We start from the raw sequence: 27802 nt of genomic DNA, 5'->3' as shown, positions 1-27802 counted from the left end.
TCTCATTTAAAAATATTTTTACAAGTCTTGGAACCAATCTATTCTCCTCTCCATAACATTTATTCAATTATCCCTATTCTTATCCCATCCATATGTATTTTCCATTATTTGTTTCCCACTCTGCTTAAATATATTGTAATTTCTCCCCCTACTTATCCCAATGTTTCCAGTTCGTCTCGTAACTGTCTATGTCTCGTTTGTCTTTAACTATTTTAAAATTTCTTTTATATTGTAATTTTAATCATGTGTAAATCGCTTTGAAAACTGATAAAGCGATTAATCAAATATATATTAAACTTGAAACTTAAACTTGATTTCTGTTACAAACCCAGGTAATAAAGAATGTTTGGTGGTTCTAATTCTAGATGATTTGATAGAATCGAGAAATACACTAAGGGCTCCTTTTACAAAGGTGCGCTAGCGTTTAACGCACGCACTGGATTAGTGCATGCTAGCCGAAAATCTACCGCCTGCTCAAAAGGAAGCGGTAGCAGCTAGCGAGCGCTATTCCGCGTGTTAAGGCCCTAGCACGGCTTTGTAAAAGGAGTCCTAAATATCTTATCTCAGGGGAAGAATATTCATTATTCAAATTTAGGATCTGTACTAAAAGTTAAAGATAATGAAGTCCAGAGTGAGAACATAGTTGAGGTTATCAACTGGAAAGAGTTTAAAGTAGTTTCAGATTTCAAAGTTTTGAAAGTACCCCAGTATTTACATTCTTAAGCTGTTCTGGACACGCTTCCTTTTTCAGTTCTTGTTGAACCTTTTGGTGCTATTTGGATTTTGTTGCTTTGTCTTAAGAGAAATCATTCTCCTTCAGTAGCTTATTTGGTCAATCTCACTTTACAACAGAGGACTATTCTGAACAAACTTAAGGTTGCTGTAGTTACATCTTACTTGAAAAAAGGTAAATCTGAAAAAGATGGCTATGTTGCTTATTTATTTATTTAACAAATTTATAGTCCGCATATCCGACAATTCTGTGCAGATTACAACAGAGCATCCATAATAAAGAGACATAACAAGTCATAAGATAAAAATCATCCTATCATACATTAAAAGACCCATCAAGGATCAATATCTATGACAATGTAAGTTACCCCCTTGCACATATAAACCTAAACATCAAATTTACTAGAAACTGGCTACCAAATCAGCATACACAAATTCAAATTGTAAAGGTGCGTGAGAACAATACAGTTTTTAGCTCTTTCCTGAACTGTAATACAGTGGAAGCTTGCCTTAAAGCTAATGGTAACTTATTCCAGCAGATAGGGCCCTGTACTGATAGCATCGTATTACAATAACCAGTTTGCTTCACTGATCTCAAGGGGGGAACATCCAGACATAATTTGCCCATTGATAGCAAATTCCGTGTTGGCTGATAAAACTGCAACAAAGAGCATACTGCCTTTGGACTACTATCATGCAACAACTTGAAAATTTAAACAAAGAATCCAAAATTCAATGCGTGCATTGATAGGCAACCAATGCAAATCCTTCAAGATTTGTGTAATGTGCTCAAATTGTGACACATGTGCAATAATGCGCGCTGAAGCATTTTGAGTAAGTTGCAAAGCCTTAAGAATGTACTGCAGCAAGCCTAAATACAAAGCATTACAGTAATTAAAGACCGACTTCAACATCATCACAATAGTAGTTCTAAAATTATCCTCTAACAAATAATCCCTCAGTCTACACAATACTCGCAGCTAATTCGTAAGACCAATGCACAAGAAACAACGGAAACATTAAACTTCAACTGATAATCCTGAATAACCTGGAAAGACTTACGAAGCTTATCCAGGGCCTCTGTCATAGATTGTAAGACTAGAATCAAAAACTGAGTATCATCAGCATAAAGATGAAAATTTAAACCCAGGTCCCTTAACTTCTTACACAACAGAAACAAATAGATGGACAATGTTAAGCCCTGCGGGACCCCCATACTTCAAAGGTAACCAACCAGACTTCACCTGCCCTATCTCCACACAAAAGAGTCTATTCTCTAGAAAAGAGAGGAACCAATCTAACACCACTCACCCAATACCCAAAGCATGTAACCTTGCTAACAAATTTGTCACTGCTAGGCAAGGTTATTGAGAAGGTAGTGTATGACCAACTGCTGGATTATCTGGATAAATTTCAGTTGTTACATTATTGTCAATCGGGTTACAGGCAATTTCATAGTATGGAATCGCTATTAACATCTTTAATTGTGTTACCGACAGGTCAGCCTGGTTTTAAAAAAATTATTTTTCAATGGCACAGATATTTTGTGCGTGTTACATACACAAAATATCTGTCCCATAAAAAAAAAAAGGAAAGAGAAAAAAGCACCCCCTACCAATGACGGCCCTCCCCCCATGAGGGACCAACACCATGAAATGCCCCTCCCCTTGTGAAAACGTAGGAGGAATGGCCACTTCCTCCTGCCATCCCAAACTTCCCACCCCAAAAGAAAACTGGCAGGAGGGATGTCCACTCCCCCTGCCACCGAAGGCCCACTCCCGTGCCAGGTGCCACTCCAAACATTCTTTACCCTCCTTCCCCCCCTGAAAAAAAGGCAAGAAGGATGCCCACTCCATCTTGCCACCGGAGGTCCCCTGCCGTCCTTGTACCTTCTCATCCTGCTCGTAGGCTCGCTGCTCCAGAATGGCGGGGCTTTCCCTCCCTAGTGCATCATATAATGCACAGGGAGGGGCCTTAGGTGTCTGAGACAATCAGGGCCTTAGGCTCCTCCCTCTATATCCTGCTCTTTCCCAGTGCGGTCTAAAATCTTTTGTTTAAGGCAGAATAGTAGCTAGGGATGCCCATATATGTGAGTACTTGTTATTAAGCCTTTCCTTTGAGAAAGTAAAGTTACTGACCTGTAGGTGGTGTTCTCCAAAACCAAGTAGATTAGAAGGCTTCATAATATCCACCTACCTCCTCTTACGAGTTGACTTCTGCCAAATAATTAGCTGTATAGAAAATTGAATTGGTCCAGTATAACAGCACCAATATGTGGAACACCACACAGAAATGTACCTCACTGGCCCATGCTTAATAAGATGATGTAAGATGATGTTGCCTATACTTGAAGACTTCTATCTTGCTATTCTTGGAATACACCTGCTACAAATAAGTAAATTTTGTCAGATTTGTTTTAAATTTGTTACCTGTTAGACTAGATGATACTTTGTGAAATTAAGTACTGTTTTAAAGTGTAAATAATATAGACAAACAAGGACAGCCACACACAATTGATATCACCATTAATGATTCCATCTTAGATCTATTCTCCTAGAGCCAAGAAACACACAAAAAATCTTCTGGGCATACACAAGAGCACACTTCTTTTTGTCCATTTAACCTCTAACTAGGAATTTCCATGAGGGAAAAGGAAGCTTCAAAGAAGTATAAAGCCAGCAAACAGTAAATAAATTTTAACAAACAAAATACATCACTATATTGTAGCAGAAAAACATAGGGCTCCTTTTACTAAGGTGCACTAGCGGTTTTAGCGCATGGGCTTGATGGACTGACACAGCATAGTACTTCTTATGTAACCAGGCTCACCTGATCCAGCTGTTTTTGGATTTTGCTTTGTTGCTCTGTGACCAGTTTGAGTTTTTCTGCATCTGCCTCAGGGAATTCTCGGCCTGCTTTTTTGGCAGTGCGCTGTTTTGCGCAGAGTGCTTTCCTTGACTTTCTGTGGACTCCAATTTGTTCCTCCAGCACCTTTAGCTGCATCTGCAATAACTGTTGAGTGTGAAACAACCACTCTTCATATTGCCTCTGATCTGCTTCATCTGAAGTAAGAGGGAAGACATAAAAAAAATTCAGCAAGCACTCAAAGAGAAGTACTTAAGACTTCTTATCATCCTTGAGGTGTATGTACTGGACAACTGCAGCCATCAGCCACAGTCCATCATTTAAGAAATATGGGCATTACAAACTACCCAGCTGAAAATACCCCCGACTATTTTCAATGTATTATTGTCTTCACAATCAAACTGTTGTACTACTATCTGTAAACATGCAAACAATCTCAAACAATGTATTTAAAATCTAACCTAATCTAGGATTTCTGGGTCACACTATGCCTAACTAGGTTCAAGGTGACTTACAATTCAAGAGGGTTACAGAGTATTTAGGAAATATACAAGAATAAGGCAGAAGTCAAGATGGGTTACAGACAAATGTGGAGTTAAGACTGTTATAGAGGAGAATATAGTGGAGACAACAGGCACACTTTATAACAATTGGGTTGTTCCAGAATGTTTGATAGGAAATGGAGAATGGAGAAAAAATGTTTGTCTGGTGGTTGAGTCACTCCCACCCAATAAAACCCCCTCATATTTACAGTTAACCTCAGTACTTAAACTAAACTAAACTTTAAGTTTATATACCGCATCATCTCCACGGAAGTAGAGCTCGGCACGGTTTACAAGAACTTAAAAATGAGAAAGGGTAGGAAAAGGTTTACATAAGTTTATAAATCGAGTGGAAAAGTAAGGGAAAAGAAATTACATGTTAGAGAAGAGCCAGGTTTTTAGTTGCTTGCGGAATAAAAACCTGGCTCTTCTCTAACATGTAATTTATTTTCCCTTACTTTTCCACTCGATTTATAAACTTATGTAAACCTTTTCGTACCCTTTCTCATTTTTAAGTTCTTGTAAACCGTGCCGAACTCCACTTCCGTGGAGATGATGCGGTATATAAACTTAAGGTTTAGTTTAGTTTAAGTACTGAGGTTAACTGTAAATATGAGGGGGTTTTATTGGGTGGGAGTGACTCAACCACCAGACAAACATTTTCAGATTACTATCTTTCAAGGACACATTCCACTACTGTGTATGTGTGGAAATAGAAATGGCGTTTACTTCTATGATGTTATCTCTATAAAGATGCTAGGTTCTTATCTTGCTTCTAGTAGTTAGGTGTGTCATTCTGGACCATAGGGTATTCCCCCCCCATGCTCACGAGCTGTGTAATAGGAATCCATTCCAGGTTTTCAACTCCTCCTCCTCCTCCAGAGGGCTCTGCTGCCACTTCAGTTTGTACCAAAGCAGGTGTTAGCTCTATATAGGAACACATAAGGAGGAGGGATACGGGGAGACTCATTCTGTTCTGCTCAGTTAGAAAAACCTTTTCACCTGTGTTAAAGTGATTTATCAGATTGATTGGGGTGTGATTTACTATGGCTCAACAAAACTCCAGATCTGTTTGGATATTCCGATGACCAAGTGACTGCACTATTGCAAAGAACATCTCTCCATGAAACAGATAGTGAGTCGACATAAGGAGCATCATGGCAGAAATTAGAAAATGCATATCAGAGACTTGTTAGAGTTGAGTTGCATGCTGACACACTGGCACAATATGTTAAAGATACTAGAGGCCTATGCATAAAGATTCCTAGAGGCCTATGCATTTGTAAAGCACCTAAAATGTTTCAAGCTGATCCAATATTTATTTCAAAATAGAATAATAATATAATAATAATATAACAGTTTATATACTGCAGGACCATGAAGTTCTATGTGATTTTAAATAGATATAGTCGAGATCTTATGCTTCTGATAATTGAATCTACTTGCCAGACCGAAATGGATTTACAGCAAGAGATTGCGGATGATGAAAGAAAGCTGAAACAGAATAATCCACCTGAAGATATTAAAAAACAACATAATGATATGTTTAATAAGATTTGCTTATTTAGAGAGGACATTAAGAAGACAAAAATAAAAAAAACTTAAGCGAGATGAGACTTTAAATCGAGTTTATCCTTGGATGAAGCCATCTCTGCGACTTCCGGATTGTGGGAAGGGATTGAACACCTAGAGTATGGAATCTGGAAGGGATGTAACAGAATCTTATCTCTTGATTGATATGAAACCCTGAAAAGACCTTTAGCAAAAAGGATGGAAACATTCATAAAGAAACTCCAGCCTCTGTGATCTTGAGGAAGAGCTCCCTACATGACAGGGCTTGCAGCTCCGAGACTTGTCTCACTGACTTAACGGCAATGAGGAAAATGGTCTTGAAGGTAAGATCCGAGAAGGATGTCTCTTGAATAGGCTCATAAGGAGCCTGACTGAGGCCATGCAAAAATCACATTAAGGTTCCATGAAGGAAACAGTTGTTTTACTGGTGGTCTGAGCCTTAGTGCCCCCATTAGGGATCTGGCTATGTCTGGATGAGAAGCTATGGGGGCTTTGTGTCCAAGGGCTCTGAAGTACGAGAAGCCCGCCACTTGGACCCTGAGTGATGCCTCTGTGAGGCCTTTGTCAAGACCTATTTGGCGGAAAGCTAGCACCACCGTGATCATTGAATTAAGTGGCTCAACTTTCTCTTTTGTGCACTAGTGTTGAAATATGACCCATGCTTTAGCATAAGCTGAGCCATTGCAGGCTTCTTGGCGCTGAGAAGAGCAGCAATGACTACCACAGAGTATTAGCAAAACTTCCAAAACCATCCAATAAAAAAACCCAAAACAATCAAGGGCTCCTATCAAAAAAAGGGAAAGAAAACCTCAGTGTTGCACAAACATATGTAGAGGATTTTATTCCACTTACACTTGTGGCAACTCACTTCTTTTTTATTTATTTATCATTTCAAATAATTACATACACAATTGTACAGGAAATACTGAATACATCTCTTCAATTCATCAAATGATAAATGAATATGAAACATAAAAAGAAGAAAAATCTTTAACATAGTCCAGCTGTGGGGGGAGAAAAAGCATCAAGAAACCACCTTGTGAGAATCAAGGATTTAACTAAATATAATAAAAAGGAAAAATTACTCGAGCATACATCATTCCTAACATTCCATGATAACATTATACTGTTTCGCTCTGGACCACGATAGGAACCCCTTTACTTTCCAAAAAGAAACCCAAATGGGCAGGTTCAAAGAAAATATACTTATTCCCTTGATAGGAAACAAAACACTTGAAAGGAAATCTTAATTGAAAACTTGCCCCTAAAGAAATCACTCTTGTACGGTATGTAAGAAATTCTTTCCTGCGAGATTGAGTCCATTTAGATACATCTGGAAATATATTCACCTTTTCACCTAAATAGGAGGCCTGTTTCATTTTAAAGTATAGCTTCAACAACATTTCTTTATGTAGCACGGCCTAGCACCTCTATCTCAAAATATTCCATAAGTGCAGAGACATCTAACTCAGTTTCAGTTTTCTCCCCTTGAGTATCATCTGAAATCTTTTTTAAGTAGTAAATTTTTTGTACAGGGGGTAAGTTGGAGTCTGGAACTTTCAACACCGTTACCAAAATTTTTTTTAAAAGTTCTAGAGGAGACATATATTTAGCAATTGGAAAATTTAAAAGTCTTAAATTTAAATTTCTTTGTTGATTCTCCAAGTTTTCTATTTTCCTCATTAATAACATTTTATCAGTAGATTGTTTAACAAGCAAAGTCTTAATTTCGTTTGTTGTTTTCTCCAATTTAGTTAACTCTTCCTTCTGAAGTTGAACAAATGGGTTATCTCCAAATGAGTTATCTTAGCAGATGAATTTAAAGTATTAGTAACAAAGTTAGTACATACTGCACGAAGGTTTTCTATCGTGGTCCAAATAGAATCCAGAGTAATCGCTGGTGGCTTCACAAGTGGCTTGAGGGGGGAAAAAAATCAGCTGGTTGAGATATGGCTCCTTCCGTGGGACACGGCCTCCCTCTCTCTCACTACCATTCAGTCCCAGCGGGAAAGAACTCCATGCTGCATTGGCTCCAAAACGTGAGTCGATGACGACGTGCTGACATCTGGGTTAGCTGGACGTTTGGGACACTCCTCTCCAGATCCAGTCTGTGAGTCCTCCAAGCTCGTCAGTCCCATTTCAGTGTCTCCAGGCATAGGGGGAGTGTGTGGTCCACGCGGGCTCAGCGACAAATCGCCGTCTAAGCTATGCACTTCCTCTGGCATAGCAGCAGAAACGCCCGCTGAGGTTTGATGGACTGTGAATGCTGTTATCACAGTCTGTCGCGGTGTTGAGGTTTCTGGAGCAGCTGGAGGGTTGTCCCTCTGCCTTTTCCGTCTGTTAGGCATAACCGGAGGTAATTCAAGAGGAAAATCCCTAACACGACGGGAGCTCTCTCAACTCGCGTCTTGCTCGAGCACCATCTTGCTTTTTCTCCCCGTGGCAACTCACTTCTAATACTTATATTGAAAAAAGGACTGAACGCAGCACTGGTTAAAAAACTCTTTTCTCCTGCAGAGACAGACGTCCTGACGTCATGCGGGTCCTTTCTAGAGAGCTGCACGGGAACGGGGATGACGGGAATCCCGCGGGACCCGCGGGGATCCCGCGGGTTCCCCCTTTGGGTCACGGGGATCCCGTGGGGACGCCCCCTAGGGTCGCGGGGATCCCGTGGGGACGCCTCCGAGGGTCGCGGGGTTCCTGCGGGGTTGGATCGCAGCGGGGTTGGTCGAGCCGCGAGGGTAGTCTCCTTCTCCTTACCTGCCCTGTCGCAGCACACATCCGAACGGAAATCTTCCCGATGTCAGCGCTGACGTCGGAGGGAGGGCTTAAGCAAAGCCCTCCCTTCCTCCGACGTCAGCGCTGACATCGGGAAGACTTCCGGTCGGCTGTGTGCGGCAGGGCAGGTAGGAAGAAGGCAATGGCGTACGAAAGAGGGGGGAGGGGGCGGTCCGCCCCAGGGAATGTGCACAGCCGGTCAGGTCCCCCGATCGACCGACAACAGGCCCGGCCGACAAATCTCCCTGCCCTGTAGCCGCGAATCTAAATTACCTCTTACAGCAGCTTCACTACTCCAGCTGCTGTAAGAAGGTAATTTAGATTCGCGGCTACAGGACAGGGAGATTTGTCCGACCGGGCCTGTTCTGTTGTCGGTCGGGTGCAAAAGCGCCACAAAGGTGGAGGCAGGGAGGGAGGAAAGGTGGAGTGGAGAAGAAAAGACGCTTAAGGGGGGAGAAGGCCGCTGAAAGCACTGGGGAAGACAAAGGGGTGGAAAAGAACGCTGAAAGGACATGGGGTAAACGGGAGGAGGGGGGGAAGGACCCTGAAAGCACTGGGGAAGACAAAGGGGTGGAGAATGCCACTGAAAGGACATGGGGAAAACAGGGGTGGAGAAGGCTGCTGAAAGAACATGGGGAAGACAGAGGGGGGAGAAGGCCGCTGAAAGGACATGGGGAAGGCAGAGGGGGGAGAAGGCCGCTGAAAGGACATGGGGAAGACAGAGGGGGGAGAAGGCCGCTGAAAGGACATGGGGAAGACAGAGGGGGGAGAAGGCCGCTGAAAGGACATGGGGAAGGCAGAGAGGGGAGAAGGATGCTGCCTGACAGGACATGGGAAAGATGGTGGGGGAGAAGGACACTGAAAGGAAATGGGGAAGAGGGAATGGGAAGAAGACGCTGGCAGAGAAGAAGACAGAGGTGCCAGACTATGGGGGGAGCGGAGGGAAAAAGATGGGTGCCAGACCAATTTGGGAGGGGGGAGAAAGGGAGAGGCACAGTAACAGAGCAAATGGAAGACACAGAGAGAAGAGAGGCAGTGGATGGAAGGAATTGAATGAGAACATGAAGAAAGCAGAAACCAGGCAATAAAGGTAGGAAAAAAATTATTATTATTATTTTTTTTTTGCTTAAGGATAAAGTAGTATATTAGTTGTGTTGATAAAAATTTATAAACATTAGAGGCTCTGGTAGAAACCCGTTTACAAAGTATGTATTCTTCCCAATTAATATTTCCAAATTAATAAAGTCTTTTTGCTTATTTTTAAATGGGTTTCTACCAGAGCCTTTAATTCAGTAGCATAATTAAATGAAATAACTATTTCTGTAGTTTATAGGGACAGGCGGGGACGTAGGGGATTCCTCGCGGGGACGGGTGGGGACGGAGGGGATTCCTCGCGGGGACGGGTGGGGACGGAGGGATTCCTCGCGGGGACGGGTGGGGACGGGTGGGAGTCCTCACGGGGACGGGTGGGGACGGGTGGGACTTTGGCGGGGACGGGTGGGGACGGGTGGGATTTCTGTCCCCGCGCAACTCTCTAGTCCTTTCTCCGTGGTTGAAAGGGACGCTGCGACTGCAGGAGACTGGAGAGCCACAGGATTTGTGGTGTTATTACCTTCAGGACCTAATATTGCCCAGGACCGCAGCGCTTTTGTAACATCTCAAGCCGGAGGTCGGGAGCTGAATCCCTGCAGGCACCTGCAGAGACAGACGCCCTGATGTCACGCGGGTCCTTTCTCCGTGGTTGAAAGGGACGCCGCAGGGCGTGGCCAAAGGGGCGTGCCCTAAGGGGCTCGACCTGCCCCTTGGGAGCCCCTTGGAAACACTGGGAGAAACGGGAGAAACTGTATGTATTAAATTTTAAAATATGGGAAAAAGAAAAGGGAAAGCTAAGGTGTCTACGCCTATATAGGTGTCTAAGTACTCTCTCTTCATCTTAACTAATCTTACTTATCTCTACTGTAAACCGCTTAGAACTTCATGGAACAGCGGTATATAAGAAATAAAATTATTATTATTATTATATTGTCAGGTCCCATAGACAGACATTTTGTTTCATCTAGTGCCTTAAGCCATAGCCAGGGAGCGAACTCGCTAGCATCTCTTAGTCCTCCAGGTAGAACTCCACTGCCTCCACCAATTATTCCTGACGTTTTGGAGCCCAATCCTGGCTCCAGTTTTCAGTCGGTGGGACTCTCTGAGCAACAGACATCACCCTCATTAGTTTATGGGGTGATGCCAAAAGCCTTATCCTTTCAGGATGAGGCTTTGTTTGCTAGAGAGCCCCTGGCTGAACCTCAGGAAGTTACCTTGAAAGATTTATGGCAAATTAACACTCGAATGGAGGGGTTATTAAATTCTGTGGTGACACAGAATGTTAAATTCTCACAGGAAGTGATTGATAAGTTTGTAAATGTTGATTCCAACCTAAAGATTATGGAAAAATCGATTAGAACAACAGAGTCACAAATGGTTACATTACAAGCAGTTTTTACAACAGCTGTTAAGGATTTTCATATCACTCATATGAAATTTGAAAAAATGGAGAATTTGCAGAGAGCAAAAAATTTACCCCTAGTCAATTTCCCTAAAACTCATTTGTTGTCTCCAGAAATATTGGTTAAGTAATATTGTAAAGAAGTTTTAGGGATGTAGAAAATTTGCCTCTAACAAATTTATATTATATTCCTCAGAGGAAAAAAGTTTCCATAGAACAGGGTATAGATCAGTTGGAACAAATTGATTTTGATTTAACTGGTTTCTTAGAGGATTCACAGGATATAATCCAAACTAGATCTACACTTCTTATAACGTGTACAAGATAGATAGATAAATCCTTAATAATGAAAGCTTATTTTCAAAATAAGCAAACTAAATTCTGTGGAGGTAATGTATTGATATTTCCAGATGTGGCCCAAGCAACACAATTAAGAAGAAAATCTTTTTTGGTTTTGAAATCTAGGGTGTTAGCTCTGGGTGCCACATTTTATTTAAAGTTTCCTTGTAAATGCTTGATTAAATTTAAGGAAAATGATTATGTTTATTGGGACTCTATTCAGTTAGAACAATTTTTACAACATCATGAAGCTAGTTCTTCTTCTTCTGTCACCACATAATTAATATTTGGAGTTTTAGTAGTATTAAAGCACCATTGTGTTTGATCTTTTTTTGATCATGATTATGTTTGAATGTTTCTGTTTCATTTAATGCCTGTTTTGTTCTCTCTCAAATTATGTGGACTTGAGGAAATTAGTGAGATAACTTTTTGAGGTTATATTATTTTTCTTTTTTGTTTCTGTAAAATTCCTTTCTTTATTATTTGTATAAATGATAATGTTTAAAATTTGATAAATAAAAAACCCCCCCAAAAAACCCAACTCTCTTCTGAATGTCCTATTAGGGACATGAAAATTGTCTCTCTTATCAAACATATACCAGTTTACATGCATTAATATATATGTTGCCACACACAGTACAGGCAACATGGGGTCTTATTCTCTCTTTCTCTCCCTCCCCTTTTATTTTTTGTCAAGTTACATTATACAAAGCAGAACATCTATAAGCACAATAAGAACAAGAACAATACAACCGAGAGGCATAATATACAGAATAACCATCATTATACAAAAGTTAGTCAGCAGCATTAATTCCCCCCTCTCCCCAAAAGTCCCCACAAAACTGAGCAACACGTTCACTGTACAGTTTCCACTCTTCATAGCATTGCCATTTCCTAATGAAGCTCCCCATCCTATAATACTTCAAGGCCTTCAGCCTATACAAAGAATATCAGTCGTCCAATTTGTTCAGCACTGATTGCACATCTGGAGCTGGGGGTTGTTTCCAACTGGCAGCCAGAACAAGGCGAGCCACCGTCAGAAACAGCTAAAGAAACTGCCCCCTCATACCAAGTAGTATCATAATGATCCAGAAATACTAGTCCAAGTGAGGGCTCTAGAACTCTGTCCTAAACAGATAAGACTCAAAATACAGAAATCCAAAACCCCCGAGCCATTCCACAGTCCCACCACATATGTAAGTAGGTACCTAGAAGCCTGCATCCCAGCCAACACTTTCCATCTCCCCCACCAGAGAGGTGCGTACCAGCGTAACAATGCTTTATACTCATTTTCCACCATCACAGTGGCCAGGCCAAGTGTAGAAGTATGCTTCTAAGTCATGTCCTATTCCTCTGGGGTGATACACCGGCCCATATCTGCTTCCCAAGCAGATGTATATTTCAGGGACACAGCGCACCTATTTTTGAGGCAAGCATATATTGTGGAAATAGTTTCGAGTTTCAAGTTTATTAGGTTTTTATATACCGCCTATCAAGGTTATCTAAGCGGTTTTACAATCAGGTACTCAAGCATTTTCCCTATCTGTCCCGGTGGGCTCACAATCTATCTAACGTACCTGGGGCTATGGAGGACTGAATGACTTGCCCAGGGTCACAAGGAGCAGTGCAGGGTTTGAACCCACAACCCCAGGGTGCTGAGGCTTTGGCTCCAACCACTGCGCCACACACTCCTCCACAATCATGCCCTTTTTCACCTCCGGGTCTAATAGCTTTTCAAATTCATTCCCCCCCTCCCCACCCAGGAGTTCTTTCTAAATCCCAGCTCGCTGAATATAGCCCTTCACTTGGAGGTAGGGAAACAAGTCTCTAGATTCCAGGCCGTACCTCTCCTGGAGGTCTCCAAAGGGTCGCAGTGCTACCCCTCCATTTCAATAAATTGTATCACGCACACCAACCCCTGAAGTTCCCACCATTGAAAGACCCTTGCCCTATCCCCAGGAACAAATTCGGGATTAAACCGAAGTGTGGTATACTAGGAATCTCCCCTTCACTGCAGGGCCAGATGCTCCAGAGCGCCAGACCCGCAGGGTGGTCACCATGCTTTCAGACCTCCTCCTCTCCCCCCCATGTACTTCCTGCTACCCGGGAGCCAAAGCAAATGCAAAAGGGGTATCAAGTCATCTCCGCCCTGTTCAATTTCCACCCAGGGTTTGCAAGTTTGAACCAGAAGCGCCCTCAGCTGGGCCACCTAATATTTCAAAAGGGATGGTACAGCAAGGTCACCTAGTTGTTTAACGTAGGCACAATACCCTCCCACTAATTCGCAGATGTTTGCAGGCCCACACAAAGGCAAAAAGCCACCATTGCATAGCCTCAAGCACCTTTCAATCCACCCAAATCGGAAGTGTTCAATTCTTCTTTAATTCTCTGAAACATCAGGTTGTAATTTAGATCATAAGGGCAAAAGTAAGGAGGGCCTAGATGAATTCTCAAATAGCGCATAGTGCCTTTCACTCAACAGAAGGGGAAGTGACAGCATAGGGCCCTCTCTCGGTCTGGGGAAAGGGTGATATTTAAGAACTCTGATTTGGTCCAGAGTCCATGAGAGTCATTTGAAGGGAGTCCGTTTTGTCGGGACCATCGTGATAGTAGTGCATTCTGGAGAGAATGCATGTGAGCCTTTGACCATAGTGGCTGCCATGGAGTCTAGTAATTGGAGATAGTGCCACACAGACAGAGCTGGCTTGGCCATCATATCCTTTATCTGAGATAGACTTGGCCTAATGCTATGTTGATAGTACTTACAGGTATTCCAGGGATTGGGACAGAAACAATTGGCTCTTTCAAAAATTCATTATCCAGCCCAGGCTCTGCAAGATCTGGGCTACTTAAGCCACTGCTTGTTCCTCTTCTGATAATGATGGAGCTCTGATCAGCCAGTTGTTTAGATATGGATGAAACCTGCAATCCTGCCCTGTGGAGATGTGCTGCTACCACCACAACCATCACCTTGGTGAATATGCGGGGGTGTTGTTGCCAACCCAAAGGGAAGCGCCGAAAACTGATCTCTCTCCAACACATGTAATCTCAGGAATTTCCTGTGTTCTGGAAATATAGGAATGTGCAGGCAGGCTTCGATCAAGTCTAGGGAAGCTAGAAATTCTCCCGGAACCACCACTGCGATGACTGATCACATGGTTCAATGTGAAAGCATGGAACCTTTAGGGCCTCATTGACATGTGTGAGATCCAGAATGGGTCTCCAATCCTCTCAGCCTTTTCTAGGCACTATGAAATATCTGCCTGAGCCCAATTCTTCTGGCAGAACTGGCTCTATGACCTGTATTTCTACAAGTCTCTGTACTGTTGCCAAGACTCTGCATGACCTTTTTGGTTGGCCTCATCAGAGAGTCCACAAACCAGTCTGTTAAGGGATAGGCAAACCCGAGCTTGTACCTTACCCAAATAATCTCCAGCATCCAGTAGTCTGACAATATCTGTGCCCAGAGTTCTGCATACACCGAGAGCCTTCCTCTTATCCTCAGGGGGAAGACTTTGGGCCAGGCATCACTGCACTTTCTTGGAGGCTGCTGTGGGATGAGAAGTGGAGGTATGGCTTCGTCTAGGTCAGGGGTAGGGAACTTTGGTCCTCGAGAGCCATATTCCAGTCGGATTTTCAAGATTTCCCCAATGAATATGCAATGAAAGCAGTGCATGCAAATAGATCTCATGCATATTCATTGGGGAAATCCTGAAAACCCGACTGGAATATGGCTCTCGAGGACCGGAGTTCCCTACCCCTGGTCTAGGTCCTGATAGGAACTCTGACATGAAGCTCCTCATGAGAAATGTCAAAGTACCTGGAATTATGAAACTTAGAACCTCTAGAGCAGGGATGCCCAAAAGGTCGATCGCAATCGACCAGTAGATTGCAAAGGAAACGCGAGTCAGTTGCGGAGCCCATCCCAGGCTCCGCGACAGACTTGCGTTGCCTTTGCGTTCTGTTCTCCCTGCTTCCCTGACACCAGGCCAGGTGCGTACAAGCACCAGGCCCACAACCTTCCCCCCTACTACCCGACGTCAATTCTGACGTCAGAGAGGAAGTTTCAGACCAATCACTGCCTGGCTGGCTCGGAACTTCCTCTCTGATGTCAGAAATGACATCGGGTGGGAAGGGTGTTGGCCCGGCGCCTGTAGGCGCCTGGCCTGGCATTGGATAAGCAGGGAGAAGTCGGCAACGGTGGCTTGGGGAGAGGCAGGGAGAGAGAAAGACAGACAAAAAGAAAGGGAGGGGGTTAGGGAGAGAGAAAGAAAGAAAGGGGGGCAGAGAGAAAGAAAGACAGAAAGAAAGGGGGGCAGGGAGAGAGAAAGACAGAAAGAAAGACAGAAAGAAAAAGGGGGGGCAGGGAGAAAGAAAAAGAAAGAGAGGAAGGGGGAAATTTTGGGTTGGATAGTATTGCCTTATATTGAAGAGTACCAGTATGACTGTTTATGTTTTGGGGTAGGATAGTATTGCCTTATATTGAAGAGTACCAGTATGACTGTTTATGTTTTGGGGTAGGGATTTGGATATCTGGTGTATTTGCCATTGTGAAAATTCAATAAAACTTGTTAAAGTAAAAATTTAAAAAAAGAAAGGGGAGGGGGCAGGGAGAAAGAAAGGGGGCAGAGAGAGAAAGAAAGGGGAGGGGCAGGGAGAGAGGAAGAAAAAGTTGGACTCGTGTATGGACAGAGAGAGATGTTGGTTGGGGAATGGAATGAGATCTGGAAGTTGGTTGGGGAATGGAATGAGGTTGGAGGAGAGGAAGCATGCAGGAGGTAGAAAGAAAGAAAGGAAGGCAGAAATAAATAAATAAATATTGGATTTACAGTCAGAAGAAGGAAGTGCAACCAGAGACTCATGAAATCACCAAATAGCAAAGGTAGGAAAAATGATTTTATTTTCACTTTAGTGATCAAAATGTGTCCGAATTAATCTGCTGTCTATATTTTGCACTATGGCCCCCTTTTACTAAACTGCGATAGCAGTTTTTAGCGATGGGAGCCTATTTGTTCAAAAAATTCATTACTTGATTGATGATTATGTCATAGTTTCTTAATGTATTTTTCACTATTAAAATATTATACTGCTTTTCTGTGTGCTTTATATCATCACTGGAATGTCCAGTCCTCTTTATTCTGTGAACCGCCTAGAACTTTTTGGGTGTTGATGGTATAGAAAAATAAAGTTATTATTTATTATTATTATGAGCGTCGGGAGCAGCATGAGGCATTCAGCGCAGCTCCCTGTGCTAAAAAACGCTATCGCGGTTTAGTAAAAGGGAAGGGGGTATATGTGTTTATTTTTGTATAGTTGTTACTGAGGTGACATTATATATTTTAAAGCCATCTGCCTTGACCTCTTTAAAAAAAACCACCAGAATATAAATGATAATTAATATTTTCTCTGCATACAGTGTGCTTTGCGTTTCTTAAAATTTTATTGTTGGTAGATCATTTTGACTTGGTCATTTTAAAAGTAGCTTGCAGGCCAAGAAAGTGTGGGTACCCCTGCTCTAGAGCAGTGTTCTTCAACCTTTTTACACCCGTGGACCGGCAGAAATAAAATAATTATTTTGTGGACCGGCAAACTATTAAGACTGAAATTTAAAAAAAACATTTCTGCCCCGTCTTCGCGAGCTCGGTCCCCGCAAACCATCTGATCCCATCTGCACAAGCCGCAGTTATGATTTTATATTGAACGTATTTTATTAAAGTATAAAAAGAAACAATATTCTGAACAATTGTGATTTCATAAATACAAATATACAGAGCACAGACCAACAAAACCCCTGTCTCCCTTCCCCTTCACATATATCCCCTCTACTATCAAGAAAACTGAACAAGCCAAGTTATTATAGAATGCTACACAGAAATATCATGCTAACAGAATACTGTAGTCCCCAGTTATGTCTCTAGCAGGATATATATTTCAAATCTGATATATTCTAATGACAAAATAGAAATACAATTATTTTTTCCTACCTTTTGTTGTCTCTGGTTTCTGCTTTCATCTTCTTTTCACTCTTTTCCTTCCAGCATCTGCCCTGTCTCTTCAATCCTGCATCTGCCCGTTCCATCCACTGTCTGCCCTCTCCCCCTTCCATATGTATCTGACGTCTTTCTATGCCCCTCTCCCCTGTCCATCCAGCCTGTGCCTCCTCTCTCCTTTTTACATCATTCATTCCAGCTTCACTGCTTTCTTCATTTTTATCTCTTCTACACCAGATCTAGCATCTTTATCCCTCTCTCATTTCTCTGCTGACCCCCTTTCCAGCATCAATCTCTCTCTACTTTCTCATTCCTCTCTCTCCCCTTTCCCTCATCTGATCTCTCCATTCTACCCTGACCCCCTTCCCCTCCTGTAATCTCCCTGCCAGCTGTTTCCTTCCTTTTTTCCTTCTCCCTTCCCTCCTCCCCCTATCAAACATTAACTCTCTTCCCAGCCCTTTCCCTCCTCTCCTCCCAGCAAATCTCCTTCTACTTCCCTCCAGGGTCTAGTAGCAGTTCTCCCTTTATCCAGCAGCTTCCCAGCCTCCTACAGTGGCTTCTTCCCCTTCCAACAGTTCTCAGTACTTGCCTGCAGCAGTGATTTACTTAGGCAGCCTTGGGTCCGTTGCCGCCTCTGAGGAAAGAGGAAGTTGCCGGTGAATCACTGCTCTGGCAAGTAGGAGAGCTGCTGGGAGGGGAGACAGCCACTGTCGAAGGCTCCCCAGGATCTTGCTCCCGCACACGCTGACCATCTCCCTTCCACTTGCAACTTCCCCACAGCCCTCTTCAGCAACTTGGCAGGGGCGGCGATCAAGACAGGCTGCCGACGTCAGGACCTTTACTCTCTGAGTCCCGCCTATTTTGTTTCAACTTCCTGTTTCCGAACAGGCGAGACTCACAGAGGGTAGGCCCAGACATCGGCAGCCTGTCTTGATCGCCTGAGGCTGGAAGAAACCACAGTCAGCCAACTCAATCTCGCCAGCCCTACATGGACCGGCAGAAATTTTCTGCAGACTGCCACCGGTCCGCAGACCGACGGTTGAAGAACAGTGCTCTAGTAGAGGTACATAGACTGCTGTCAGGCAGAGATTTTGGACAGCAATCTGTAACACTGGCCATCAGTTCCTTTCCAAACAACATTTGTCCTCTGAAAGGGAGTCTGTTGAGAGTAGCCTTGAAGATGGAATCTCCCACCCACTGACTGATCCAGAGCATTCTGTGAGCGGAAATGAAATAAGCTGAGAATTTGCTCATGACTCTGTCTTAGACAGCATCGGTTACATAATTTATTTATTCATTCATTCAATTTTCTACCTCTACTAGCATAAGCTTGAGCAAAGGCTCATCCTCTGCCAAGCTGAGCCCACGCATCTTGGTATGACAAGTGCGTACCACAAAAGAGACTTCTGCAGCTGCTTTGATTCCAAAGGCCAAAGCTTTGAACTAATCTTGCATATCCTTTAATACTACACCTCCCTCACTTGGCAGGGACGCGCACTTGGTTACCTGAGCAACCCAGGAATCTACCTTAGGCTGAGTAAACATCTTTTGACACCCCTGTGCCATAGGATACAGCCTAGTCACTGTCTTGGCTACCTTTAAGGAGTGCTTTGTGACTTAAACACTCATATCAGAATGCCAAGGAAAGACATCTGTTGTGCTCTCACACCATTCAGGATAGAACACTAAGTGGAAGGGGCCTGCTGGAAGTCTAACTGCAACTCCTGCAGGGAGTCAGTAATGAGCTCTAATACCACCAAAGACTTGAATAGCCAGTGTACTCTGGGATCCTCCCCTTGACCGAGAGTCACCACTGCTTCTTGCATATTTGCTCCTGTTTGCAATCATATATCTCCTAGAAGAGAAGATTCCTCAACCACTGCAGAACCATGCACATAAAGGGGGGGGGGGGGAGAAGGAGGCAAAATTGTAGCTGGCAAAATGAAGAGTCCCACTGAGCCCCCTGTGGATCCCAAGTTCCACAAAATTTTCTTTAGGCTGACCAAACAGGTCCCCATGGGATTAACCTGCCAGCTGCAGACCCAAGTCTGCTTCTTCTCTACGCAGGCAGAGCTTATCCCCAAACCAGGAAGTTCTGGAACATTGATAGCCGCAAAATCCACAAAATAAAATACCAAAAATAATAGAGTAATATAGCAGATCAGAAAGACACCTTCCAGCTCATGTGCAGAAGGAACAACTGAAGTGGGCAGCAGAGCTCTCTGGAAAAGGAGGAGGATTTGAAAACCTGGAATGGACTCCTTCTGCAAGGCTCACAAGCATGGTGAGTATACGCTACTGTCCAGAATGACATACCTATTGCACTAGAAATATATATTTTGGTGTTTTTGAGAAGGGAATATGATGTAAATTCTATACCCAGATTTGTTATAGCTGGTGTGAAATATACTTACTGATAACACCTTGAGCAAATGATGGAGGATTTGGGCGTGATTGGGATGAATCTGTGCCATTCTTCTCCTGCAAGAGAATTGTATAGCTGCTCAGAGAATACACATAGCTACAATGTTTCATCATTCATGGTTTCAATAGTCATGCAGTTTTTTTTCCTAAGCAAAGATGGGTAGGGAAATTGAATGACAAATCTAAAATATACTAGCTCAGAACAAAACTTACCATCCCCTTGGACAAAAAAATAAATAAATTAATAGGCAACTGTCTTCAACAACACTGACCCTATAGCAATAAACTATTTTAAAAAACTGTACTTTGATTCTATCACCTGCAGGAGAACCACAGTTCCTCACACCAAGTCCATCTGGCTTATCATTGTAACTTATGAGGGAGTGGCTTCCTTTTATCAAGAGTTATGATGTTCAAGGTTCAATAATGGTGTTTCAACATGAGTTAAATATAAATATATTTTACCTATTATACATAACATATATTCATCTTTCTTTGTATTATTTGTGAATTTACCCATTCATATTTCAAGTGGGAGATGTCTTCTGCCAATGGGGCTTGGCATCTCTACCAGCAAAGGTAATATTTTACTGTGGCAAGTGGTTGTAGAGAAAAGGGGGGGGGGGGGGGGGCGCACGCAGTATTGGAATCCCCAAAAATGGACTTCTGGCTACACCCCTGGTACATATCAAAGTAATGAACCTAAGCTAGGATATGTGAATTATGATCTGAATTTCTCAAATTTAATGCCAACACTCTATTATTCATCTGCAGGATTCAAATAAATTGTAGTCAATCATCTTAATTTTTCATTAACTTCTGTGGTGTATCTCCTGTTGTAATGGGTCAATGTTCACCGTTGCTATATCTGCATCAAGAATGTCATCAACTACATCTGTAGGTTCTGTACTGTAGCTACTACCATCTCTGGTGAATAAGTTGTGGGTAGTCACTTTTTTATGCTGGATGAAATGTAGTCAGTACATATTCTTCTTTTATTAAGAAAAGATTAGGTTCTTACCTTGGTAATCTTCTTTCTAGTAGACAGACCACCTTATTCCTAAACCTGTGGGTAGTCGATCTATTCCCACAATAATTTTTGTAGAAAGCCTCATTAGCATTCTTTTTCTCTGCTTACCCATCTCTCTCAGATGTCCTCCAATTCCTCAGTTTCTACCAAAGAAGATATTAGACCTAGAGAGTAAACAAAATAGGGAGTGGTACTTGCCAACCAGTCAATCAAAATAGGGCAGATACCAGATGACTGGAAGATAGCGAACGTCACGCCGATATTCAAAAAAGGATCAAGAGGAGTACCGGGCAACTATAGACCTGTGAGTCTCACGTCGGTCCCTGGGAAGATGGTTGAGGCGCTGATTAAAGATAGCATAACCCGGCACCTAGAAACACACGACCTGATGAAAGCCAGCCAACACGGATTCAGGAAAGGGAAGTCATGTTTGACGAACCTACTTCAATTTTTTGAGACAGTGAACAGACAAATTGATAATGGAGAACTGGTGGATATTATATACTTGGATTTTCAGAAGGCGTTCAACAAAGTTCCACATGTAAGACTCCTCAGGAAACTGCAGGGCCATGGAATAGAAGGAGATATACTAAGATGGATAGGCAAATGGCTGGAGAACAGAAGGCAGAGAGTGGGCATAAATGGGAAGCTCTCGGACTGGGAAAATGTGACTAGTGGTGTGCCCCAGGGTTCGGTACTTGGGCCCATCTTATTTAATATTTTCATCAATGACCTAGAGGATGGAACATCCAGTGAGATCATCAAGTTTGCAGATAGCACAAAGCTATGCCGGGCCATCAAATCGCCGAAGGACAGTGAGGAACTCCAGAGTGACTTGAGCCGATTGGAGAATTGGGCAGATAAATTGCAGATGAAGTTTAATGTGGAAAAATGCAAAGTGATGCACTTAGGCAGAAAAAATAAGGAACATAAGTATAGTATGTCAGGTGCAACTCTGGGAAAAACTGAACAGAAAAAGGACCTGGGAATATTAATCGATAGGACACCGAAGCCGTTGGCGCAATGTGCGGCGGCAGCGAAGAACACGAATAGAATGCTAGGCATGATAAAGAAGGGAATCACGAGTAGATCGGAGAAAGTTATAATGCCGCTTTATAGAGTGATGGTCAGACTAAAGTAGACAGAATAGAACTGCTAATCAGTATGATAGATGTGCTTGTTTTTGAGTGCAAATTAACTTAAAACATGGCTTGATAGTCGACAAGCAAATATGCATTTCATCATATTGGAATAATGCGTCCAGCATTGGTCTCCATACCTAAAGGAGGATATAAAACTGCTAGAGAGAGTGCAGAGACGAGCAACAAAGCTGGTGAAAGGTATGGAGAACCTGTATTACAAGGAAAGACTTAAGAGACTGGGGCCGTTCTCCCTTGAGAAAAGGAGACTGCGAGGGGATATGATCGAGACTTTCAAAATACTGAAAGGAATCGACAAAATAGAGCAGGAAAAAACATTATTTACAATGTCCAATATGGCATGGACAAGAGGACATGGGCTGAAGCTAAGGGGGGATAAGTTCAGGACAAATATCAGGAAGTTCTGCTTCACGCAACAAGTGGTGGACACCTGGAATGCTCTCCCAGAAGAGGTAATTGCGGAATCCACTGTTCTAGGATTTAAGGGTAAGTTAGATGTACATCTCCTTATGAGTGGCATGAAGTGACATGGGTAAGGGTAAGCTAGATGCACTTCTCTTTACGAGAAGCTTAGAGTGATATGGGGGCTAAAACTATGCCAGGGTACACCTGGCGGGACCACCGCGTGTGCGGATCGATGGACTTGATGGACCTAGGGTCTGTTCCGGAGATGGCGCTTTTTATGTTCTTATGACTCTCTATGAGAAACATATATTTCTGCTCATATCATTGACATATAACAGATGAAACAAAACTTAACCATTTGCAATACATAACAAGGTGAAAACAAACAAGTCACCTACCGGAATGCAACCTGCACTAAGAGTGTGGGTTAATTTGTCAGATACCCCCTAGATTCTTCAAAATGGCAGTTGCATCCTCTATCCTTGTCAATACTGGAAAAAGGAAAGAAACAAGATATTTGGATTCCCTGGCATGTTCAAGGCAGTAAGCAGGCAAATGAACATTTGACAAGGTGGGCTTTAGGAATAATGTGTATCTACTAGAAAGAAGATTGCCGAGGTAAGAACCTAATCTTTCCTTCTAGTGCGACAGCCATATTATTCCTGAACCTGTGGAACATATCAAAGCAGTCCCCAGAGTTTAAGGCGGGACAGATGATGGATGTTTTAATGTGGAGTCCTCCTTGGCCTCTATGTCCACCCTGTAAAACTTTGTGAACGTATATAGAGAGGACCATGTGGCTGCTCTACAAATTTCTTCCAAGAAAATCTCTGAAGATTCCACCCAAGAGGAAGCCACACTTCTAGTGGAATGTGCCTTTACAGATATAGGCGGTCACTTCTCACTTCCAATATAAGCTGAAGAAATGATCATACAGCTCCATCTTGAAATGGTCAGTTTCGAAGCTGGTCGGCCTTTAAGTGCAGCACCTGCCAGCACAAAGAGATGATCCAACAGTTGATATTCGTTCGTAACCTCCAGATACCTCAGCAACACTCTGCACACATCTAACAATTTCAGTACTTTATCACTCTTCCTCAATCCTGAGGGTATGAAGGCAGAAGACCACTGTACTTCCTGATTGATATGAAAATTAGAGACTATTTTTGGTAAGAAAGATGGTACTGTAAGCAGTACTATTCTTGAATGTGAAATGAGGAAGGGATCTCTGCATGACAATGCCTGCAATTCCAATACAGTGTTTTAACTGTAAGACCCATCAGTGAAGCTTGCTCTAGAGCAGTGTCTCTAATTTTTTTTAACTCTGGCACAATAAATGGAGCAATTATTTTTCACGAACACATTAAAACAAAATAATAAAATTGCAAAAAAAAAACAAGAAATTAACTTTGAGAGTTATTTATTTAAAGTTCTTTAAGTTATGGATACGTAAATGTAACAATGGTGAAACTAAAGTAGACAGAATAGAACTGCTAATCAGTATGATAGATGTGCTTGTTTTTGAGTGCAAATTAACTCAAAACATGGCTTGATAGTCGACAAGCAAATATGCATTTCATCATCCACCATCTGCAGTTGCTCTCTGTTTTTTTCAATTTAATTTCTGTCAGAGCTGAAAATCCAAGTTTGCAAAGATAACAAGATCCAAACGGTAACAAAGCCTTGATTTCTTTGTTGCTCAAGTCCTGGCATTCAAAACCTTCAAGAAATTGGTACCAGGCTAAATGATTCCCAAGCTACCAATCTATAACCCAAGCTGACTGTTAAGATCCCAGAAAGAAAGATGGCTATCCCTAACCCCTGGATGCGCCTCAATAGAGAATGAGCCCACAGGCACACCTACTCGCACTTCATGCCCAAACTATGGAACCTCATGCCACCATCTATCAGAGAGCTGGACAACCTATGGAACTTTAGGAAGGCAATGAAAACCTTCCTCTTCACAAATCCAGCTCCATGAAAAGACCAAGCCTAAATGATCTCAGATAAACTTTTAAACTGGGCCATAGTGCTAAGTTCCTCACCAAAGCATGTATAGTTAATTAGAATATCTAGGATATTATATCTACTATAGTTGTTTAGTGTATCTCAGATGTTCTCTATTTACCATAACTTGGTCATTGTATCCAACTATATCTTGCCCATATTTGTAAATTGATGTCTTGAATCTTGACTTGTAAATTGTATATTGATTTTAAATTGTTTATTTTAGTTTGATTTAATGAATTTTTAAGTCAATTGTATTTTACTTATTGATTGTATAATTTTTCTCTATATATGAACCGTCTAGAACTATGTGGTGTGGTGGTATACAAAAATAAAATTATTATCAATAAAGATTTATTAAAAAAAAAAAAAATTTCAAACTTTATAATGTATACAATTGAAGAATCAGAAAAACTGTCAATAAAATTATTATTATTATTATTATTGACTATGCAGTGTATGTAACCCTGTAACCCGTTCTGGGCTCTTTTGGGCTGAAGAATGAATGAATTAAAAAAAAAATAAAAAATTAAAATTAACTTGCTGTTTGATTTCAAAGACTAATCACGTCAAAGAAAGATGCTTGCATGGGCAGTTGTATCCTTACGCACACAGACACTCATAACATTGACAGACTCTTGCGTATGTGACGTATATACCATCTATTCCAGTGTTTCTCAAGCCAAGTACCCCCTAAGTCTAACAAATATCAACCAAGTACCCCCACCCAAGCTCTGCCCCAGACCCCACCTCCATAATAATAGTACTAATTGTAATGCAATTTTTTCCATCCATTTTTCATATACATACAATATAATCTTATTAATACATAATGGTAACCACAAAATTAAAAAAAACATCATTTATACTGGGGGGTTTTCAAAGAGGTCAAGGCAAATAACTTTAAAATATGCAATGTCATTTCAGTAATAACTATAGAAAAATAGACAAATATAGTGCAAAATATAGACAGCAGATATAAATTCTCAAAATGGACACATTTTGATCACTAAATTGAAAATAAAATCATTTTCCTACCTTTGCTGTCTGGTGATTTCATGAGTCTCTAGTTACACTTCCTTCTGACTGTGCATCAATTTCTTTCTTTCTGCCTCCTGCACGCTTCATCTCCTCTGGACCTCATTCCCTTCCCCAACCAACATCTCTCTCTGTCCCTCCACGAGTCCAACTTTTCTTCCTCTGTCCTCCACCTCTACTGGTAACATGTCTCCCTCTCTCTTTCACTGTCCATCTGTCTTGAGAGATCCAGGCATCTCTACCACCCCCTCTACTGCCACATCCAATGTTTCTACCATTCTCATCCCCTGCAGCATTTTTCACCACTGCCCACCATCTCCATGCTCATTTCTCCTTCTATCATCCCTCTCCCGCACCATGCCACATCTTTCCCTCCATCACTATGTCCAATATTCCTCCACCTTGTATTCCGTATAAATCTGTCCTTGTTTCCTCTCCACCACCATATCCAACATTTCTCCCTTTCATCCTTCTCTCCCCATGCATCTCTACCTCGCTCCTCATTCTATATGCTCAATTTTCCTCTTTCTTCCTTTCCCTATGTGCACCATGTCTTTCATTCTCATTCCACACCTATATCCAACAATTCTTTTTTCCTGTTTCCTCACCCACCAGCAGCATCTCTCTTCCCTCCCTTCCTAACCCCAGCACGTGCAGCATTTGTCCTTCCCTTATTCCCAACTCCAGCCCCCACTTCTCTAAGCAGTATCCAACCTCAGTTCCCGATTCCCTCACCTACCAGCTCCCCACTGCTGTATTTTAAAATCTTTGGGCAGCTGGAGGCACAACAAAGCCAGCCTGCCCTCGTTTTCCTGCCTACCTCAGAAGTATTCTTTCTGCAGCATTCTGTGTAGGCAGAACACTACAGAAACAACATTTCTGGGACAGGCAGATGGCGGGAGGCTGGCTTCATTGTGCCTCTGACTGCCCAAAGATTTTAAAATACAGCAGTGGAGAGCTGGTAGGTGGGGGAATTGGGAATGAAGCATGCCTCCTGTCATCTGCCAGTACCCCGGAAGTGTTCTTTGTGCAGCGTTCTGCATAGGCTGCAGAAAGAACACTTCCAGGAAAAGCAGGCAGACGATGGGATGCTGGTTTCATTGCGCTGCTGGCTGCATGAAGTTTTCAAAATATAGCGGCAGGGAACTGGTAGGTGGGGGAATCGGGAACTGGGGAGAGGTTGGATCCAGCCGAGAGGAGTGGGGGCTGGGGTTGGGTTGGCTTTGACGGAGGGCAGGAAGGAGGGATCCCCGGTGGTGGAGGCGGCTTAGGCAGAGGCAGTCAGTCAGGCAATATCCATGGTGGTGCGTAACCCCAACAAGTGGCTTGCGTACCCCTAAGGGTATGCGTACTGCATGTTGAGAAAGCAATGTTACTTACTGTAACAGTTGTTATCCAGGGACAGCAGGCAGCTATTCTCATGAATGGGTGGCTTGATCCAACGGAGCCCCGATGTGGACGCTTCTTTGAAGAAAAACTCAAAGATTCGAGTCACCCGCACCGCGTATGCGCGAGTGCCTTCCCGCCCAGACCAGGGCGCATCTCCTCAGTTCAGATAGCTAGCAGAGAAGCCAACCCAGGGGAGGTGGGTGGGACGTGAGAATAGCTGCCTGCTGTCCCTGGATAACAACTGTTACGGTAAGTAACATTGCTTTATCCCAGGACAAGCAGGCAGGTATTCTCACTAATGGGTGACCTCCAAGCTAACCATAGTGGGATAGTGGGAGAGTTGGCACTTAGGAGAATAAATTTTGTAATACTGTTTGGCCAAACTGTCCATCCCGTCTGGAGAAGGCATCCAGGCAATAGTGAGAAGTGAAGGTATGAACCGAGGACCACGTGGCAGCTTTAAAAATCTCCTCAATCGGTGTCGATCTGAGGAACGCTACAGAAGCTGCCATAGCTCTGACCTTATGGGCTGTGATTTTTTTGTCAAGGGGCAATCTAGCCTGGGCATAGCAGAATGAGATGCAAGCCGCCATCCAGTTGGAGATGGTGCGCTTGGAAACGGGGTGTCCCAACTTGTTCGGATCGAAGGAGATGAAAAGTTGAGGAGCAGTTCTGTGAGGTTTGGTGTGATCTAGGTAGAAAGCCAAAGCACGCTTACAGTCCAGAGTATGAAGAGCAGATTCTCCAGAGTGAGAGTGTGGCTTCGGAAAGAATACTGGCAGAATGATGGATTGGTTAAGATGGAATTCTGAGACAACTTTCGGGAGAAATTTCGGATGGGTGCGGAGAACCAACCTTGTCATGATGGAAGACTGTAAAAGGTGGGTCCGCGACCAGGGCTTGGAGCTCACTGACTCGTCGAGCAGAAGTGAGGCCAATGAGAAACACTACCTTCCAAGTGAGATACTTCAGGTGGGCCTTGTGAAGAGGTTCAAATGGAGGTTTCATAAGCTGTGAAAGAACAACATTGAGGTCCC

The 27802-nt window shown here is 42.8% G+C and overlaps 1 protein-coding gene across 1 annotated transcript in view; it reads right to left on the bottom strand.

Moving 5' to 3' along the window:
• LOC117357250 (histone-lysine N-methyltransferase 2D-like) overlaps nt 1-27802 on the bottom strand; it is a 468534-nt gene that overhangs the window by 134070 nt on the left and 306662 nt on the right. Inside the window, 2 exon segments of the mRNA XM_033937621.1 lie at nt 3562-3794; nt 19727-19793. Of these exon segments, the coding sequence (XP_033793512.1) occupies nt 3562-3794; nt 19727-19793 (300 nt within the window).

Source organism: Geotrypetes seraphini, chromosome 3 (assembly GCF_902459505.1).
Source record: "Geotrypetes seraphini chromosome 3, aGeoSer1.1, whole genome shotgun sequence".
In the NCBI taxonomy this organism is placed as follows: Eukaryota; Metazoa; Chordata; class Amphibia; order Gymnophiona; family Dermophiidae; genus Geotrypetes; species Geotrypetes seraphini.
Note: the sequence above shows the minus strand (reverse complement) of the source record. Positions and strands in the feature narration are given on the sequence as shown.